Raw genomic sequence first — 18,418 nt, forward strand, 5'->3', positions numbered from 1 at the left:
TCATCCTGAATCCTCGAGTCACAGATGAGATTAAGCTCCTCCAAAGTGTAACACGGCACCTAGTGTGGGATGCCAGGCCTAGGGCTTCCTTTGCTTTCACATTCCACTGACTTTCAGATGCTGCTGGACTCCTGATGTCCCCACGGCCAGGCATGTTGGGATTTGGCAGGTAGCTAGGGTGGCTGGGCTTCTTAGCCAGGGAGGGAGACCTCTACTAGGTTTAGTATACGGTTTAGCACACGGCAGGCCTGCTGCAAAGGGCTTTACATACGCTACCACGTTTCATCCCGAAAGGGACCCCATCAGTGTAAGTGTTATTGTTCCCCCTTTGCAGATGGATAAACTGAGACTTCAGGAGATTAACTGGGCTTTCTAAAGTTTTCTCATGAGTGGCAGAGGCAATTTAAATCCAGGTCCTGTAGCCCCAGAGCAGATGCAGGACAGACTACTCTTAGGGACCCAAGAGACAATTATTATTATTAATTATTATTATTAATTATTAATAATTATAATTAATTAATAATATAATTAATATATAATATATAATATATTATATATAATATAATATATATTATAATATATAATATATATAATATATATAATATATATTATATATAATATATAATGACTAATATATATTATATATATTATATATATTATATATATTATATATATAATATATGTATTATAATATATATTATATATATCATATATATTATATATATATGATATATATAATATAATATAATTATTATAATATAATATAATTAATTAAATATAATTAATTATTATTAATTAATTAATTATTAATTAATCATTTATTATTATTAATTATCTGCCCAGAGACAGATAATTAGTCATTATATGTGACTGTCCGTGTAAAACAAACAGTTTTTTTTCCAGAGTATGTCATCTATATATAGGTATAAGATAATGAGTGCGAAATCCAATCAGGCAAGTAGAGTGACATGTTCATACTATGGTGTGAAAACAGCAGCCGTGCCCTTGGCATCAGGTTCCACAGATTAGAAGGACCCTGATGTCAGGGGCCTGTGAATGGCCTTCTCATAAGCTACAGACTGCATGGTTGGCTTCAGAAATCAGACTGTGGCAGAGGATCCTGCAACCTCCGGGATGTTTATCGACGGGTATCATGCACAGTGGAGAATAGGAGGGAATCGATCCATAAAGAAGGACCTTATTTATTGGGATCACAGAGTCCAGCAAAGACTAGAGATAACCCGAAGGAAGCTTATGTGATGCCATCTCATTTGTGAAAGAGCACTTAAAATGTCCACGGACCAAGATCCTCTTGTTCCCAAATGGTACAGACATGGAGAGAATAAGGTGAAATGGAGAGAGATGGCCTGTGGGAAAGGAAGGGTCTGACCCTGACAATGTTTTCTGGACCAGTTGAGAGCATGCAGTAATGTTAGTAATGATCATCGTAACCAATGTAAAGTGGGTGGTTTGTCAATCACTCAGAAAACTAGAACGGCTTGGGGAAAACCTTCAAGGTTCAATATGAATAAGTGGAAAATGCTATTCCGTTAACGTTATTATTTCGTATTTACATTACTTCTTAAGTGTAGAATTAGCGTCAAGCAAAGTATTACCAGGTGGTAGCAATGGAGTATTCTACAGTACAAACTCTAACATCGCATGAAAAGAAGATTTACAGGAAAGGTTATTGGTTTGATTATCATGAAAAAACTTGGGACACTCACAGTTCTTTACCACATCTAATGGGTCGTGCAACTTAGCCTAAGGAGAAGAGCTAACTCCAAATAGGTTTGAAGAAACACAGCGGGGACGTGAGATGAGCCGCTCGTGCACGTAGATTCGGGCATGCTCCTGGGTCTGTTGGGTCTCTCTTTGTTGACAACATCTAGCGAAATCCTTACTAGGACTTTACAAAAACAAATGGAGTTTAAAAGCATTTTGTCAAAATTAGATGAGATCCAGGTTGGACTTGGGGAGAAAGTGAAATAGTGTTAGTGCAAGTTTAAATATAACCAAACAAAGCCCAAACAGAAATTTATCCTGCAAGAAAACAAAGGTGGGCTAAACCTTCCTAGCTGGCTTATGGATTGTCATGTAGATGTCACTATCATTCAAATATCTTTTACATTTATTTTAAATTCTGGAATAATTCAAAATGCAGAAAGTTCAAGTGTAATAGACAATGTGTGCCCACCCCCCATACATGTCGCATATCTCTTAAAAAATTTAAAATAATAAGTGCCATATATTTTCACATGCATCCCTGAAGTTGGGATGCAGCTTCAAAGATGTGATCCCAAGACATTGTGTGCTAGTTTAATTGTAATGTTATTTTCTGGGTGGTACAGAAAATAAAGGTATGTTTCAATTACATGGTGTCTGAGATTAAGTGACACTGTGTAATGTCAACGCAGACTGCGTTCCACTTCAGCCTGTTCCTTTTCACAAAAGATGACAATCACTATCCCAAAGTTACCCCTTTTTTTTAATGTACTGTTCTTTATTATCCATTAATAGATTTATTAAACATCTTTATTGGAGTATAATTGCCTTACAATGGTGTGTTAGTTTCTGCTGTATAACAAAGTGAATCAGCTATACATATACATCACCGAAGTTATCCTTTTATCCAATCTTCTGTCTGTTCATTCTTTATACATGAACAAATATATGCAAGAAAAACTGCATATGCCATTATTTTCTGTTTTAATTTACTCAGAGAATATACTAACTATATTCTTGTACAACAAAAATCGTCATTAATCATTATGCTTTCACAAATTTTACATGATAAAAGGTTCGGGTCTAGTTAATTCATTCTAAATACCCTATAGTGTTTTATTGTTTTAATACACAAATATTTATATTTATTCATTAATCCCTATTGTAGAATTACTTTCTTGTTTTCTGCTCTTACAGAGAGTGCTGAGGATTATTTGGTGTGTAGTTCTTGGTTCATGTTTGAGAATTTCGACAGAGAGATTGCTAGTCAAACCTACCTCCTTAAGTTTAGAAGTTACTGCCAAATTACACGTAGAATTTCTTAGAACAACACTCAGTATTATACATGTGTTTTTCAGCCCTAGAGAAAACTTCATTTTGAAGTCAAGCTCCACCACTAACTTGCCATGTGACCTTGGACCTGTCACTAATTTTTCTTTGCATCAGTTTCCTCATCTGTAAACAGGAAGATCAGCCTCATATCCGAGTCTCAGGTTTCTAGGAAAATGGGATGAGGGAGTGTAAAATGCTGAGAAAAGCAGCAAGCATATAGCAAGTGAGGCCCTCGTCATCATTATTAGGCCATTATTGATAAAGTTACCAGTAGTTCATCTGTACTGTATCACCTTACTGTTTGAAATAGCATTTCCTTGGTTACGAAGAGAGTTGTTTTTTCATCTTTTCTCACATGTATTGGCCTTTCCTTTCCGCTGACATTCTTTGCCCAATTTTCTATTTTGTTTCCAGGTTTTCTTATTGATTTGTGAGAGTCATTTATAAAATGCTGATAATTTATTGATTGTACGCCCAGCTTACCTTCCTGTCTTCGCCTGAGGTTTTTTTTTTTTTTTTATTATTATATGTATGCTGTTTGTGGTTGAACAGGAGTTGTTAGCTATAATGTTGTAGGATTTTTCCCAATACAATTTGTGTTTTTGACCCCTATTCCCTTACTCCCAAATCATAAGAGTACTGTTTTTACATACTTTTCGAAATGTGTTAAGCTTTGCTCTTCATATTTGGAACTTAAATTCAGTTGGAATTTATTTTTACACATGGCATGAGATGGTGATGTTTGTTTCCTTTACAAAGAATCAATTTTCTTGACAGCTTCCTTTAAGGATAAATGACCCAGCCCCTGTGGCCCCCAGATCTCTCCGTGTAGGCCTGAGTTGAGTTCTGTAGTCTGTTCCAGCGGTTCGTTTTTCTCTCTCTGCACCAGAACCGCGATGTTTAATGACTTCGGCTTTTGATGTTTTTATTGGGATATAATGCATACAGGAAAGTGCTCATCTCTGAGGGTACTTTTCCACGAGCACTGGAGGTAGAACATTCCCAGCCTCCACAACCCACACTTGCTCTTTCCAATCACTAACCCTTTGCCCAAAGTACCGCCACGCTGACTTCTAACAGCATACATAGATTGGTTTTACCTGCTTTTTTTTTTTTTTGCTCTCTGTAAATGGGATCTCATAGTATGTTCTCATGTGTATCTGATAGATTCCATTCAGCATTATATTTGTAAGTCATCCAATTTTTTCTTGTAGCTGTAGATCATTGATTCTACTTTAAAAATTATTTCCCCTATAATTTGAAATAATTTTACACTTATGGAAAAATTGCAACTAATTAGTACAAACAACGTTTTTCCTTCAACCATTGTAAAATAATTTGCTGGCATGTTGTCCCATCAACCTTGAGTACATGTACTGTGTATTTACTACAAACAAAGGCATTTTCCTATGTAACCTCCATACAATCATCAAAATCGGGAAATTAGAGCTGTTACCATTTAATCAGGAGGCTTCATTCAAGTCTTCCATTGTCTCAGTGATGCCCAAACAACCGAAGATCCAGTCCACCATCACAGGGTGTGCTGACCACTGGGCCTTTAATTTCCTTCAGTTTGGAACAGTCCCTCAATCTACTCTTGAACTTTCCAACCTTGACATCTTTGAAGATACAAGTCGGTTATTTTGCAGAATAAAAATTAAGTTTGTCTGATATTTCTTCACGACTCAGAAGTCCTCCTATCATTTAGTTTTGATTCTAATATAATGCAATTCACTCGAAACTGGAAAGGACTAAAAATACTAGCACTAAATCACAGTGGCAGTCATTAAAAATCACCACTGCACTGAAATCGAGTTCATTTTGTCTTTTTTTTCCGAGAAATTTGTAAATTGGTACGTTTCAGATGCAACTGCTTTCTTTTCAAATTAAATATCCTTGCCATCTTATGTTACTGAAACTAAATGTTGCTGTGAGAAATTGCATTTGATAGAAATTGCCACCGTTTCAGCTTACTTCATGGATAGCTATTGAACTGGATTTTGGGGAGTTTCTCTTTTTGAAGACAGCCAAGTGACTTAAAGCCTGCAAACCAAATAATGAAGGCTCAGATGTATGTCTCCGTTTTGTCATTACGGATGCTTAAAATGTGCTGAGAAGGGCAGCGTTGTGCAGATGTTTTGTGTTTACAAGTGAGACTCAGAATTAGAGATTTATATGCTTCTGTGTATGGGAAATATGTCAATAGCATCGTGAGGTAAAGGATCCTGAACCCTTTTCATGGAGATTCCTGCCTGTGTGCTGCCCTGTTTTCCAGGTCTCCCAGCTGTACCTGGGCAGTGCGGGGCAGCCCTGCCCCTCTCTGCCACCTCACATTTTCTCCTGTGCGGAGAGAGCCTTCCACCAGCTTTTCCAGGAGCAGAGACCTCAGTGCTTCATTCTCAGGTGAGCCTCCCCCTCACCCCAGCTCCAGGCTCGGTTCGGCCCTGAGGCCTTGGCAGTAAAACCATCCTCATTTCTTCTGGTTTATGTTTATTTACTCCTTCACCAGTTTGTGGTCCGCTCAGCGTGCAATGAGCCACTTGACTCCTTACAAAGGAGAAACACCTTTGTTATTAGAAATGGCCCTGAGTGTAGCTGAATCGATATCAACAAACACCCTGAAACTCATTTCAACCATTCAACATTATGTTTGTGAGCGTCATCCACTTTTTTCTCCATTTTGAAGATTTACAGCTTAGGACTAGTGTCTTGCTTTCAAACCTTGGAAAACATGGGAAAGAGACGTACCTGATACTAGTACCACCCTTCTCCAAAATGTGGTGCTGAGCAAAATACCATGCAAGACCTTGCAGATGTGGGATTTCCCACCCGCTTCTGGGTGTTTATACCTCTGCTCATAGGTGAACAAAATTATACACTCAAAGTAATTTTTTAGTGAAATGCAATGGTAATATTAGCTCATAAGTACCAAGATGCTCAGGAGGGAGCATCTACATTGGAGCAAAAGTTCTTCACGTCAAAAAGAAGTAGGGATGCAATGTGATTATGTATTGATAAAGGAATAAAGAAACATTTAGGTATTAAAATAAGATCTGTGTTGCGAATTATGTTTTATATCAGACCACACTGCCACAAGAGGGAGACTTTCGTAAATAGCCCTGGCTTTGCATAATTGTCAACAGTAGTTGTTGGTTGAAAACTGAATGTGTGATTAAAGCTTTGCACAACCTAGTCAAAGTGAGATAAAAGAGTAACTATGGAAACCTGGAAAGAACCCAAATGATATTTAAATATTTAACTAAGCACTTCTTTATATACTTTTACGTTGTTGATTTAATCAAAAATTCCATGGAGGGTCACACCGATGGGTTGCAAACTTGAGTGTTCTGGTTTTCAAAGCAGTGTGCAGATGGTTGTTTTTACACCTGTTCTGAAGTGTCCCCTGGGGTGGGGTGGGGTGGGGGACCCAGGCATTCTTTTTTTTTTTTTTTTTTTAATTTATTTTATTTATTTATTTTTGGCTGCGTTGGGTCTTCGTTGCTGTTCGTGGGCTCTCTCTAGTTGCAGCGAGCGGCGGATACTCTTTGTTGAGGTGCGTGGGCTTCTCACTGCAGTGGCTTCTCTTGTTGCAGAGCACGGGCTCTAGGCGCACGGGCTTCAGTGGTTGTGGCTCGCAAGCTCTAGAGCGCAGGCTCAGTAGTTGTGGCACACAGGCTTCGTTGCTCCACAGCATGTGGGATCTTCCTGGGCCAGGGCTCGAACCCATGTCCCCTGCATTGGCAGGTGGATTCTTAACCACTGCGCCACCAGGGAAGCCCACCCAGGCATTCTTGAATCAAGCAACTCTGCTTTCATCTGCTTTATCTGTTGGGTTTCCTGGTCTCACTTAGACAAAAAGAGAAACACTTTTCAAAAATCATGAGATCGTGGGGAGTGTGTAATAGTGTTGACAATAATAACAACTCATATTTATTGAGAACCTGGTAAGTGTCAGACCCTCCTCTAGGTGCTTTCCATGTATCATCTTATTCATTGCTTTAGTAACCTTGTAGGATAGGTATCATCATTGTTATTATTATTATTGTCATTTTATGTATCAGGTGCTGAGTATCAGAAGGGTTAGCTAATTAGTCCAGGCTCTCCCAACTAGTAAATAGTTAGTGTAGCTGGGATGTGAGCCCAATAGTCTGGCTTCTGAGCCCCAGTGAAGGTTATCCACACTCACAGGCAGACTGTAGAGCATGGCTCGCCCAGTGCCGCTAACCTAAGGAGGCTTGCAGAGGTCCCCGCAGACTCACCTAAAATGATGGTTACAAATCCACGGACTTAACTAAATTTTCATTGAATCCACTTAATCCTTGTCAGAGACTTTGGACGTTAGCGAAGCTATGAGGGGCCAGTGAATCCATATCCTTGGGGAACCTACCGATTACAGAGTTCAAAATGCCTAGCATGTTCTTTCAGTGAAGAAACCTGTTTGTCTTTGCGTCTACATATATTTGCTCATGGAATTGTTTTTCTAACAATAGTAAGATTTGTTAATATTCTGCAGAATTAATATTCCTTTGGGACATTTTTAAAGGCTAATAATGCCATGTTATCAACCACTTATTGTGAAAAAAAGATTTCTTCATCCACGTTTCAAGAAATGACGAGCAAATCCATGATCATAAGGACTTGTTACTCTAGCCATTGTCTTTCTTCTTTCAGGATTGGTGTTTGCCTGTAGCTTCTCAATCTCCTTGATTGTCTTGACTATGATAGGCTTTTTTGCATTTACACTAATACATTAAAATGAGTAAATTTAGAATTCAACTAAATACTTTGTGTAAAGATCATTTACAGAGTGTCTGTTATGTCCCCTGATTAGCATTTACAAAGAATAATTGAAGATTTGGAGATCAAAATTCAAATATTCCTGGAGTAGATGATTTACAGTACCAGGCCAGAGGATTTTTAATTTGATTTTCAAATTTTAACATTATGTCTCATTTTCTTCATAATTATGGGCTCCAGTAGCACACTAGGCTTCATCCTAAGGAATAGTTTAAAAAAAAAAAAAAAGAGAGAACAGGAGTATTTATTTATTTTAAAATTTATTTATTTATTTATTTATTTATTTATTTATTTTGGGCTGTGTTGGGTCTTCGTTTCTGTGCGAGGGCTTTCTCTAGTTGTGGCAAGCGGGGGCCACTCTTCATCGCGGTGAGTGGGCCTCTCACTATTGCGGCCTCTCTTGTTGCAGAGCACAGGCTCCAGACGTGCAGGCTCAGTAGTTGTGGCTCACGGGCCTAGTTGCTCTGCGGCATGTGGGATCTTCCCGGACCGGGGCTCGAACCTGTGTCCCCTGCATTGGCAGGCAGATTCTCAACCACTGCGCCACCAGGGAAGCCCCAGGAATAGATTTTAACAATGTTTAGATCTTTGTCCTGGGCTAGAACTGGGAGTTTGGAGCCCACCAAGATCTACCTTTCCTTTAATTTTCTGAAGGCCTTGCTAGATGGTTTTAATTAATTGTTTGAGCATGTATGACAAATATCCATTATCCTAACAGTATGCTGAGCAAACCTAAATTAATGTTTTATGCTGAATGTGCAGCTGACTTGTGAAATAAGCAACACAGGGTCTGCTTCTGTCATGTACAGGTTTCTCAGACAAGGCTGTTCATATTTAAGCTTCAAATTTTGTACGGGTCTGTGACCAATGAGCGCCACCCCGGATCTTTGGTCAATATCTGGTTGAATCATAGACGTGGGTTTTCAGATCAAGGAATGTTTCTTGAACACGTTGAACTAGAATTTTTAGTTTCAACTTGATATGCTCTGAAGCCAAGACTATTATATCCATTTTTTCTTTTTTCTAACATTGCTTTGTATTTTACTCAAAGTGAAATGTGGTGATCCTTTTGGGATTTTATGAGATGGCGAAAAGGCATGTGATTCTAGCTAGCCGAGAGAGTTGATCATTTTCCCTACACGTGGTCCCAGGGTGAGGGCAACGGTGAGGAGAAGGGAAAGGGACTCACGTGACGCCTGGGTCAGCCCCACAGCCTCCCAGGCTCTGTGGCTCCAGATCTGCAGGGACTCTAGACCCGCCTCTCACTTCCGCTTGCTCAGTGGATGCTCCGGGGGTGTTGGTTGAGTGTTTAATGCTGGATAAGCACTGCCTTCTACGCTGCCCCTTCTCCAAGAATGAGCTCAATTACTACCTCACCCAGAAGTCTTCCCTGGCTTCTTCCAAGAGGCGTACCTGCCCCTTCGCCCATGGGCTCGTTGCTAGCTGTGCCCACCTGTTATAATTATACCTTAATTATGTACCTACTCCTTCCTCGAGAGTATCCCCAGCCCATGGCGCAGGAAGCGGTATCTTTTCACCTCTTTTACCCTGAAGATTAACAGATGCCAGCACGTAGTAGGCCCTCAGTAAGTCTCATTTGAAGGAACAGGCAATATTTGAAAAAGGAAAATGGTATTTTCGAGATTGATCCCTGAGTGAATGCAAGCAAAATCTCTCTAAAAACGAGACGCCTGAGACATCAAGTTATGTTGCTGGGTAATAGAATTTTTTAACAGGGAATATAATTGTAGATGTTAAATTTCCATCATGAAAGATTTAGACTGTTTCTGCTCTGCAATTAGAAGGTTAAAAGGAAAGGTCTTTGAACCCAGAAAATGAGCTCGTTAGTATCTTGTTCGGGTCACTGTCACCTGCTCCCCTGAGGCTGCTAAGCTGGTCGCTCTAAAAGTGGTTAAAATGTTTATGGTCACAGATGAGGGGAGTAGACTTTTGATTAACAAGTTGAGACATGAATAAGAGAATTAAGTGTCAGTTTCTTTCCTGGCAAACACCCTTTAATCAAATTCATTAGAACAAATGCTCAAGGGAGAAGCCTAAGAAAGCCCTAGCAAAAGAGCTTTTTATGTATTTTCAACTTTTGGCTATCAATGAATAAACACCGTTTTCACGAGTATTCCATCTAGATGCAGTAAAAGCTTTACTTCATATCGGACCACGCTGGTTTAGTAATTATTGTATTGGAGTTTTATGTTAACCCTATATTGCCTAGTCTCAGGAATATAACACAATCATTATCTATAGGAATTACGTCACTTATGAAGCATGCCTGGGAAATACCAAAAGTATTGTCCTTATACACGACACATTTGGATGGTGCTTGTTCCTAGATGAAAGGAAAATGGAAAACATGAAATGTCACAACTGACAGCAACCTCAAGAGGAAACAGGCCATTTTCGGATCTGCTGAGCACGAAGCGCTTACCTACCTGGTCACTCCCCCATCTTACCCGCCGAGTTTTAGGAGCTGCATGCTTGATGTTCACTTTGAAGGAAAGAGGAGGAAAGCCGAGAAGGATGGAATGACTTTTCCAAGGAAGATGTAATGTCTTTCCTGAAGGACTCAAAGATTTAACCAGGCCAGACGTGTGGCCCTACCAAATACGCATCTTGACTGTAGGGGACCGACACCTGGCTGCCACCCCACTCACCTGCTCTCACAAAGCTGAGGACAGGCGGCAGCGTCTTTCTTTCCAGCCTGAGGCCTTTTTCTGCTATAGTTTTACCCACATCATGTGGTTCTAACTCTGTAACATATTGGGGAGCAGAAGTGGCACCCTTCACTTACAGTCCCGGCATCAAAAGCACTGTGTTGTGTGTACACAGGTACACACACACAGGCACACAAACATACACATTTATTTATTTATTGTGTACATAGTACAGCAAAGGAGTGAATCACATGGAAGTGTTAAATGATGCCATCATCTCATTGAAAGTCGCTAGGTTGGGCTTCCCTGGTGGCGCAGTGGTCGAGAGTCCGCCTGCCGATGCAGGGGACGCGGGTTCATGCCCCGGTCCGGGAAGATCCCACGTGCCGCGGAGCAGCTGGGCCCGTGAGCCATGGCCGCTGAGCCTGCGCGTCCGGAGCCTGTGCTCTGCGACGGGAGAGGCCACGACGGTGAGAGGCCCCGAGTACCGAAAAAAAAAAAAAAGTCGCTAGGTCATTTCCTCACCTTCTTTGTGCCTGAGAATTATCTCTGCTTATTTAATTTTTTTACTACGTTCTCCAAAACCGTAAACTTGTGTTGTTGTTTTTTTCTATTTTATTTTAGTGGAGAAAGAGGATCTGGGAAGTCTGAAGCCAGCAAACAAATAATGAGACACCTCGCCTGTAGGTCTGGTTCCAGCAAGCCTGTATTCGATTCCAAATTTAAACATGTAAGTCTCTTGCTGGGGTTATGGAAAAGCAAGAAAAATGCAGTTTACAAATAAAGGGGGCCTCTTAATAGGCCATAAGTTTAACCATAAGTTGACCAAAATTTGTGGAAAGAAAGAAAAAAAAGACCGGTCTAAAGGAATATTGTTCACGTCAAGGTTTATTTTCTCATATATGTTTTAAACTATTGTGAACATCATACTCTTTTTGTATTTGCTCTGAACAGTTGGATTGAAAATACGTAATACAGTTAGAGTCTGTCGTTGTTTACATAGAAAGTGACACTTTGTTGGGATTGGCCAGATAAGCAACTTTTGTAGGGGCATTACTGAGAGGTGATAGTAAAGTTTCAGTGTATGTAAAAGAACTGGTAACAGTCAACTTTGATGACATTAATAGGCTGGTGATAAACCTGCAACCCCCAAATTGATATTTTGACGTATAACGTTGTATTAGTTTTAGGTATACAACATAATGATTTGATATTTGCATATATTGCAGAATGATCACCCCACAAGTTTAGTTAACATCCATCACCACACACAGTTACAATTTTTTTTTCTTGTGATGATAACTTTGAAGATCTAGTCTCTTAACAACTTTCAAATATACAGCACGCTATTATTAACTGTAGTCACCATGCAGTGTATTACATCTGCAGGACTTACTTATCTTATAACTGGAAGTTTGTACCTTTTGACTACCTTCACCCAAATTAAGACTGATTTTAAATTATATGCAGAAACATTTGCTTTTCTATGAAGCAAATATTTTATATCCTGCTACTTCATAGACCTAAAATACTGTCAGGATTGAATGAGGAACCACAAAGCTCTATTAGCAGCGAAGGGAAAGGTCAAATTTCACACGATAAAACTCAGACGTTTGACTCAAGGAGACACCTGCAAGTAGACTGATGTTTTTGCACTGTTCTAGCAAGTTTTGTTAACAGGTGTTTTCCAGGCCACAGTGGATTAGGAGGAGAAACTCTCTTTTCAGTTCTTCTCTTTACAAAGAATGTATGATAAATCAACTCTACAATGCATCTATGGTATTGTATGTGTTCATTAATGACTTTAATTCATAACCATTTATTAAACGTGAGCTATATATTGGGCATGTGCATAATTCTACAGCACAGCTCGAAGTAATTTAACATTTTGGGTCAACTTGGGAAAAGCAGTGTAAACTCTTTGTTCGGATATTGTAATATGCTTACAAACGACACTTAAGGATTAGAGAATCTATAAAGCAATGCGGTTATAAAGTAGACTCGGGTTGCCTAATAAAATAACAGGATCTACTGGCTTAACTGTAATGACAAGAAACCGCAGTCTCTATGTAAATTATAGACTAAAGCACTCACTTATTAAAACAATGCTTTGATAAAGAGCAGCGTGTAACTTCTAAAGTGCATTCTAGATTATGTAAATTGGCTTTATGGAAATTGTATTACTTTATGTAAATTGGCTTTACATAGTGAATACATTCTAAGCTGCATGTTTTTGGATAAGATAGATATATCTCTTCCAAATCAATTAGCATCTGGGAATCCATATTATAATGTCAATGCAAATTTCAAGTGAAACTATTTCTCATTCATTTGTTCATTTTACTCCTTTCTTATGGCAAATTCAGGGTGTCATAAATAAGTGATTTCCAGCCTTAGGTTTGAGTATGGCTTAAACTTCATGTCCATCATGCTTTTCTTGGTCTCCCTTTAAATGATCATTCACATGCGTTTATTCAGTGTACAAGACATTCTTGAAAATTAGCCACAGTGTTTGCTCAGCATCCAGGTGTGTGTGCTGTGTGGGAATAAAATACAAGCATTGGAAAGAGTTATGAACTGACTGTTAAGTCATTATAACATCACAGGTGTTCAGTGAAATTATGTCTGTTTAAGAGATGGGCCAGTACTTTCTGCATGAAAGAAAAATTGTATTTAGGAGGTGAGTAGAAAAGAATATCCTTGATGCACAGAGCAGCGTTCAGTGCACGGTGAGAGGAAGGTTCGTTAGGTGGCCCTGAAAGGGGAGGAGCGAGCAAGCCGCGCTAGATGGGGGAACGCCCCTCGGAGGTGTCCGCGCTGCCCCGAGGGGCCACGTGCACGGCAGACAGACGCATGGGGTCTTCCGCTGGGAGATACTGGTGGAGTCTGGACCGCATCGTTTTGCCCTGCATCGTAGCATAATGCGAGAAAGAACAGTCATGAAGGTCATGCTGATGAGCAGTTTCCAAAGAATAAATAGGAGAAGAGCGGTAGCAACGTAACAGGAAGGGCGTATCGGGATGGTCTTCTGCACAGAATCGTGGAGAAACTGAGGCGTAGAGAACATTTTCCTTGTGCTTTACATCGATGGCAGAATTAAAGATTTATAAATTAAAGGTTATTATCCGGAGTCGGGGCGGGGGGGGGGTGCGGACACAATCGGAAGGGGTTTGGGGGGAAGCGGGCCATTTCTAAGTTCCGTGCTATCACGGTGAGCAGTGTTCTCCACAGAGGGTGCAGAGAGGGAGAGAAAGAGATTTAACTGGTATCTGAAGGTGAGCTCCAGAGATGATTTTTGGTAATTTTATGCAGGTAATGCACATATTTTTAAAGGACGCACAGCTGTAACATTTCCGGATTTTAATCTTATACTTCAACTGTCTCACATTGAAAGTCTACATAGGTTTACATTCTGCCTCTGCGATGGGCTTCAGAGTGAGCTTTACCCCAAGGGCAGAGGGGTTTGAATCCTATCACTGTAGATATTGCTTTTGTTTCCCTGGACAATTTCAAAACAGCTGAGATCAGTTAAGAGGGTGGTTGTTTCTAGTCTCTGTATTTGAATTTCAAACTGTGGATGGAAGCAGGGACTTTCCATGGCAGTAGGTTTATTGGAACATGAAAGTCATGTTTTGGGAAAGAACACAATTGCCTGGGACTTTTCACTAATTCTGGCCCAAATGAGTTTCAACTTTAAGACATTCAGTTCCATTTAAATTAAATAAATATTTATTGAGCAACTGCTTTCACAGAGAGTGATGGGGTCACCTTGATTAAGCCCTGACTTTTTATTGAGGAGGCTACAAGTTTTTACTTTGAGAAAATTCAGCTGACTAAACCTACTACCAGGATAAGAGCGCGTCACTTTCAGTGGCAGAACTATGAAAATTTTATAGAAAAACATTCCAGTGTAAAACAGGAACAAATGATGCCAATGAAATTTGAAACAGTAAATACTGAGGAATGCATACTTACTTCCCTTTGCCTATATTTTTATTTAAAGTTTTATTACGGCACAATATTCTCATTATTTTGTTTTAAAGTTGAGCAGCAGAGCAGTATTGGTTTTGCATTTTTTCTGTATTTCTCTTAACACATTTGTTTAGTGCCACCTATTGGGCAAATGGATGATTAAAGATTAAAAAAAAACAAAACAAAACGCCTCATTTCAGTTTAATCTTGAATCGTGGACCAGCAGTGCCCAATGAAAGAATGCCATGTATTTATATTTGTTCAGTAGTTTCAGGTTTATGCTAATTTTCTGCCTCATAAGTTTTTATTGTTATTCAGATACGGTGATTAAACACACCGATTCTGCAAGAGATTGCTCGGGTTTCAATCCCAGCTCCACTATTTATACGCTCTGAACCTTGGGAAATGTCCTTAATCCATCAATTTCCTTTTCTATAAAATGGAGACGGTAGTTGTGAGAATTAAAAGAAGTTATTTATACATATACACGCATATACGTTCGTACGTATATATGAATGTGTGTGTACGGTTATATATAATTTATATATAACTATATATATATAGTCCCTGGCACACAGTAGGTAAGGTATAAATGTTTTCTACTATTATTAACAGAAACAAAACTAATCTTTGCTATTTGTTGAATGCTCACCATGTGCCAGGCACCAAGCTGAGCGTTCATCCACCGGACTCTGATAACCACCGAAGGGGTTATTCTGCTTAGAGTAAAGGAAAGGAGGTTTGGGAATTTATGAAACTTGCTCACGGTGATAGAACTTGTCATTGGCAGAGCTGGAAAGGGGGGGCAGAGCACGTGCATCGCCCGTTCATTACCCTGGACTTCCTGTCTGGGCGTGGGTCATTCATTATCTTCTATATTCATTTTCTATTATAATAAGAAATTAGTGTGTTATCAGATACAACGCCAACCAACTAGAAGTCAAAATATTTAAAACTTTAATTTTATTCCTTTATGAATTTTTAAACAATTTATTATAATATGGTAAAGGTTTAAAATGTGCTATAATTACACTATGAATTTTGCTATACATTTATTTCATATTAAGTTGTCGGAAAAGAAGCAAAACATAGGACCTTCATAAATACTGTTTCAAATTATTTTTCAGAAACATTTCTGCCATTACTACTATCAATGCACTGTTATGATCTTTAAAATTAGGTTATTGTAAAGAGACCTAAATCATAGGGTTTCTGTAAAGATTCAGTGTTTCTCTCCAGAAGTTCAAACTTCAAAAACAGACGTTTTAATATATTTCACTATTTCCACAATGTTTAGCACTGTGACTTGTGATTAGAATCAAAGTGTTGTTTTATAATCTTTCAAAATATAAAATACTTCCGGGTGAATTGAATGCCTTAGTAAAGCAGTATCCAGAAAGTTAAAAAATAGCAGCAAACTATTTTTTTTCTAATTTAGAATAAAAGTCTCAAAAAATACTATCAGAAATTATAAGCCACCAAGTGTATCAATAAGGCATCACAGTGCTCCTCTTGTGGTTGGTGCAGGAACTACATTTAAGATGTCAGTATCTTTTTTTTTTTTTTTTCGAATGTAAAACATTTAATTTAAAAATGTTGACACTACAATATATAAAATAGCTATTATAAATGCACATAGTGTATTCTATAGCTGCCAGGTTTACTTTTTTTTTTTTTTTTAATAAGGAAACTGTAAGTTACACTGTGGTTAAGACTTGTATCTTCACCCTTGAAAAAGCCCACATTCTATCACGGTGCTGTATGGTCAGACCTAACAGCCCCAGTTGTTAAACACTTGCATCAAGTCATAACCAGTTTTATTGCAAAAGGACCCCGTGCACATTTATCAATTCTAGTACCTTAATAGCTACCCAACAAGTCATTAACATACAGAAACATGCATCATGAGAAGCAAGAAGTATCACCCATCCCTTCCGCATATTAGCAACTTGTCGCTCCTGAGCAACAGCGCTCGCTCACATCACTGAGGTCGGTGAACAAGTCAGTCATTTTCGCATTCATCCTGAGTGAAAGATGGAATGACTTAAGTACAAATGCAACATATTATAAACCATTTCTTACAAAAGAATCACAAGTTAAACCAAAGTATGTTACAGAGTTTACTACAAAACACCATAGAAACTGCCTTCACTTAAGCTCTCTCTCCCCGTATCCGGCGAGCCAACGGGATGTGTCTGGGCACGATGGTGTGACTCTCGGCGCGGATGGCACGCAGATTAGTATCTTCCCATAAACCCACCAGGTGCGCTGTTGCGGACGAGAGCCACACTGTTAACCCTCTCCGCGGAGGAGAAGCGCACGCCAGCCCTCCGCCCCTGCTCCACGCGGCCTCGGCCCGCTCACCCGAAGCGCACCGCTGGCGGCACTCTGGAACCTCGGGTCGGTTTTGAAACCCTGGGCCATCTCGCTCACCAGCCTCTGGAAAGGCAGCTTCCGGATCAGAAGCTCGGTGGACTTCTGGTAACGACGGATTTGCCGAAGCGCGGCGGCCCCGGGCCTGAAGCGAAGAGGCGGGCGTGAAGGGGCGCCGCTTCACCGACAGCGCGGATCAAGCCGCCGGAAGCGTCGGCTCGCGGCGCGCCGCCGAGCGTCACTGTTTTCCCGCCGCGCTGCCTACCGGTAACGGGGAGGCTTTGTCACCCCGCCGGTAGAGGGGGCGCTTTTCCTGGCCGCTTTCGTGGCCAACTGTTTGCGGGACGCTTTGCCACCCGTGGACTCACGAGCAGTCCGCTTGGTTCGGGCCATTTTCTTTCAGCCAGTGCCGAAGTGTCACGCCGCTTCTCCGCCAGCCGCGCCGCTCCTGCTGCCCGGTGAAGGGCCGCAGTCGCCGAACTAACCGGAGAAACTCCTCCGACCATCGACCACACCGCCCTGCGTTCTGTCAGTATCTGGAAAGATGCAGAAAAGTACCTTTGAACCTTCCAGATCTTCATACATTTTGGAGAACTGCTTGGCCATCAGCATTATCACAGGCACAATCGACTGTGAGAAAAAAAATGGCATTCATCCTATAGTCAGTTTTTAAGGAAATATGTGAAGAATTTCAGATGCCGGGGTTGATCAGTGGAGCTGTATTAACAGCATTTTAAAGCTGCAAACACCCATCTCTACAAGAGCGCCTCGTGATAAGATACACTGGATCCGATGGCTTCATCTAGAATTCTTATTACGGAGCAAACACAGGGTACGGGAGAGTTATCTAGGGGCTCGGGGTGCAAAAGAGTATGTGGCAAAGTAAATACGGGTTCAGAAGAAGGTTATAAACAAATGTTTAAGTGAATTCGTTATTTTTAAAGGAAATTCTGACTATTGCTTATATTAACTCTTAATTCCTCCCTCCAAAGCCACAGAAGCACTTCTACTGTTCTAGTCAAGTTAAAAAGCCCAAATAGCGTGTGCTGAGTTGCGTGCGTGTGTGTGTTACACTGAGAGGCTAGTGAAAGGAAGGGAGTCATGTGCTCTGTGCGTAATTAATCTTGTTACCGTGAGCTACCGTTTGAGAGGGAGGATGCTAGCAGTTTGCATTTGAGAAAAGAATGACCTTAAAATTGCAATATTGTGTTGTATGAACAATGGAGAACCTCTTAGCTGAGGGAATATTCCTGTCTCTTTGCAATTATTACCCAATTTTGTTTAAACAGATGCGTAGCTCAATAAATGTTTCCCTTTAAAAAAAATAATAAATGTTTCCCTCTTGCTACAGGTCATGAGCATCTTAGAAGCCTTTGGACATGCCAAGACCACTCTTAATGACCTGTCCAGCTGCTTCATAAAGTATTTTGAACTACAGTTCTGTGAGAGGAAAAAACACTTAACTGGAGGTAAGTGTGAAATTAACGAAGGAGATCTCTGGAGCTACCAGAAGGGGGCAGAGAAACACCAGGCACCGTGGCAACAGTGAC

At 40.1% G+C, this 18,418-nt stretch overlaps 2 protein-coding genes across 8 annotated transcripts in view; one reads left to right on the forward strand and one right to left on the reverse strand.

The window, feature by feature from the left end:
* MYO16 (myosin XVI) overlaps positions 1-18,418 on the forward strand; it is a 537,770-nt gene that overhangs the window by 266,283 nt on the left and 253,069 nt on the right. For all 6 annotated transcript variants that reach the window (XM_067016255.1, XM_067016250.1, XM_067016252.1 and 3 more), the window contains 3 exons: positions 5,333-5,460; positions 11,148-11,253; positions 18,220-18,337. In XM_067016255.1, coding sequence (XP_066872356.1) covers positions 5,333-5,460; positions 11,148-11,253; positions 18,220-18,337 — 352 coding nt within the window. The remainder of the gene's footprint in view (positions 1-5,332; positions 5,461-11,147; positions 11,254-18,219; positions 18,338-18,418) is intronic.
* Positions 16,648-17,261, reverse strand: LOC131743090 (histone H3.3-like). 2 transcript variants are annotated; one of them, XM_059041513.1, is made up of 3 exons: positions 17,134-17,261; positions 16,871-17,013; positions 16,648-16,784 (listed from the first exon to the last, which is right to left on the reverse strand). In XM_059041513.1, the coding sequence occupies exons 1-3, from the start codon at positions 17,259-17,261 to the stop codon at positions 16,648-16,650; spliced, it is 408 nt and encodes a 135-aa protein (XP_058897496.1). The 2 variants fall into 2 exon arrangements, with proteins under 2 accessions (XP_058897496.1, XP_058897495.1); XM_059041512.1 differs by having other exon boundaries at positions 16,841-17,013.

Source organism: Kogia breviceps, chromosome 16, assembly GCF_026419965.1.
Source record: "Kogia breviceps isolate mKogBre1 chromosome 16, mKogBre1 haplotype 1, whole genome shotgun sequence".
In the NCBI taxonomy this organism is placed as follows: domain Eukaryota; kingdom Metazoa; phylum Chordata; class Mammalia; order Artiodactyla; family Physeteridae; genus Kogia; species Kogia breviceps.

What these genes read in the sequence shown, in the direction of transcription:
- LOC131743090 (XM_059041512.1), bottom strand. Translation starts at nt 17,261, where the DNA reads ATGGCCCGAACCAAGCGGACTGCTCGTGAGTCCACGGGTGGCAAAGCG. An exon ending in ACAAAGCCTCCCCGTTACCG is followed by an intron (nt 17,014 to 17,133) that starts GTAGGCAGCGCG and finishes TCTTCGCTTCAG; the next exon opens with GCCCGGGGCCGCCGCGCTTC. An exon ending in GGTGAGCGGGCCGAGGCCGC is followed by an intron (nt 16,785 to 16,840) that starts GTGGAGCAGGGG and finishes GAGGGTTAACAG; the next exon opens with TGTGGCTCTCGTCCGCAACA.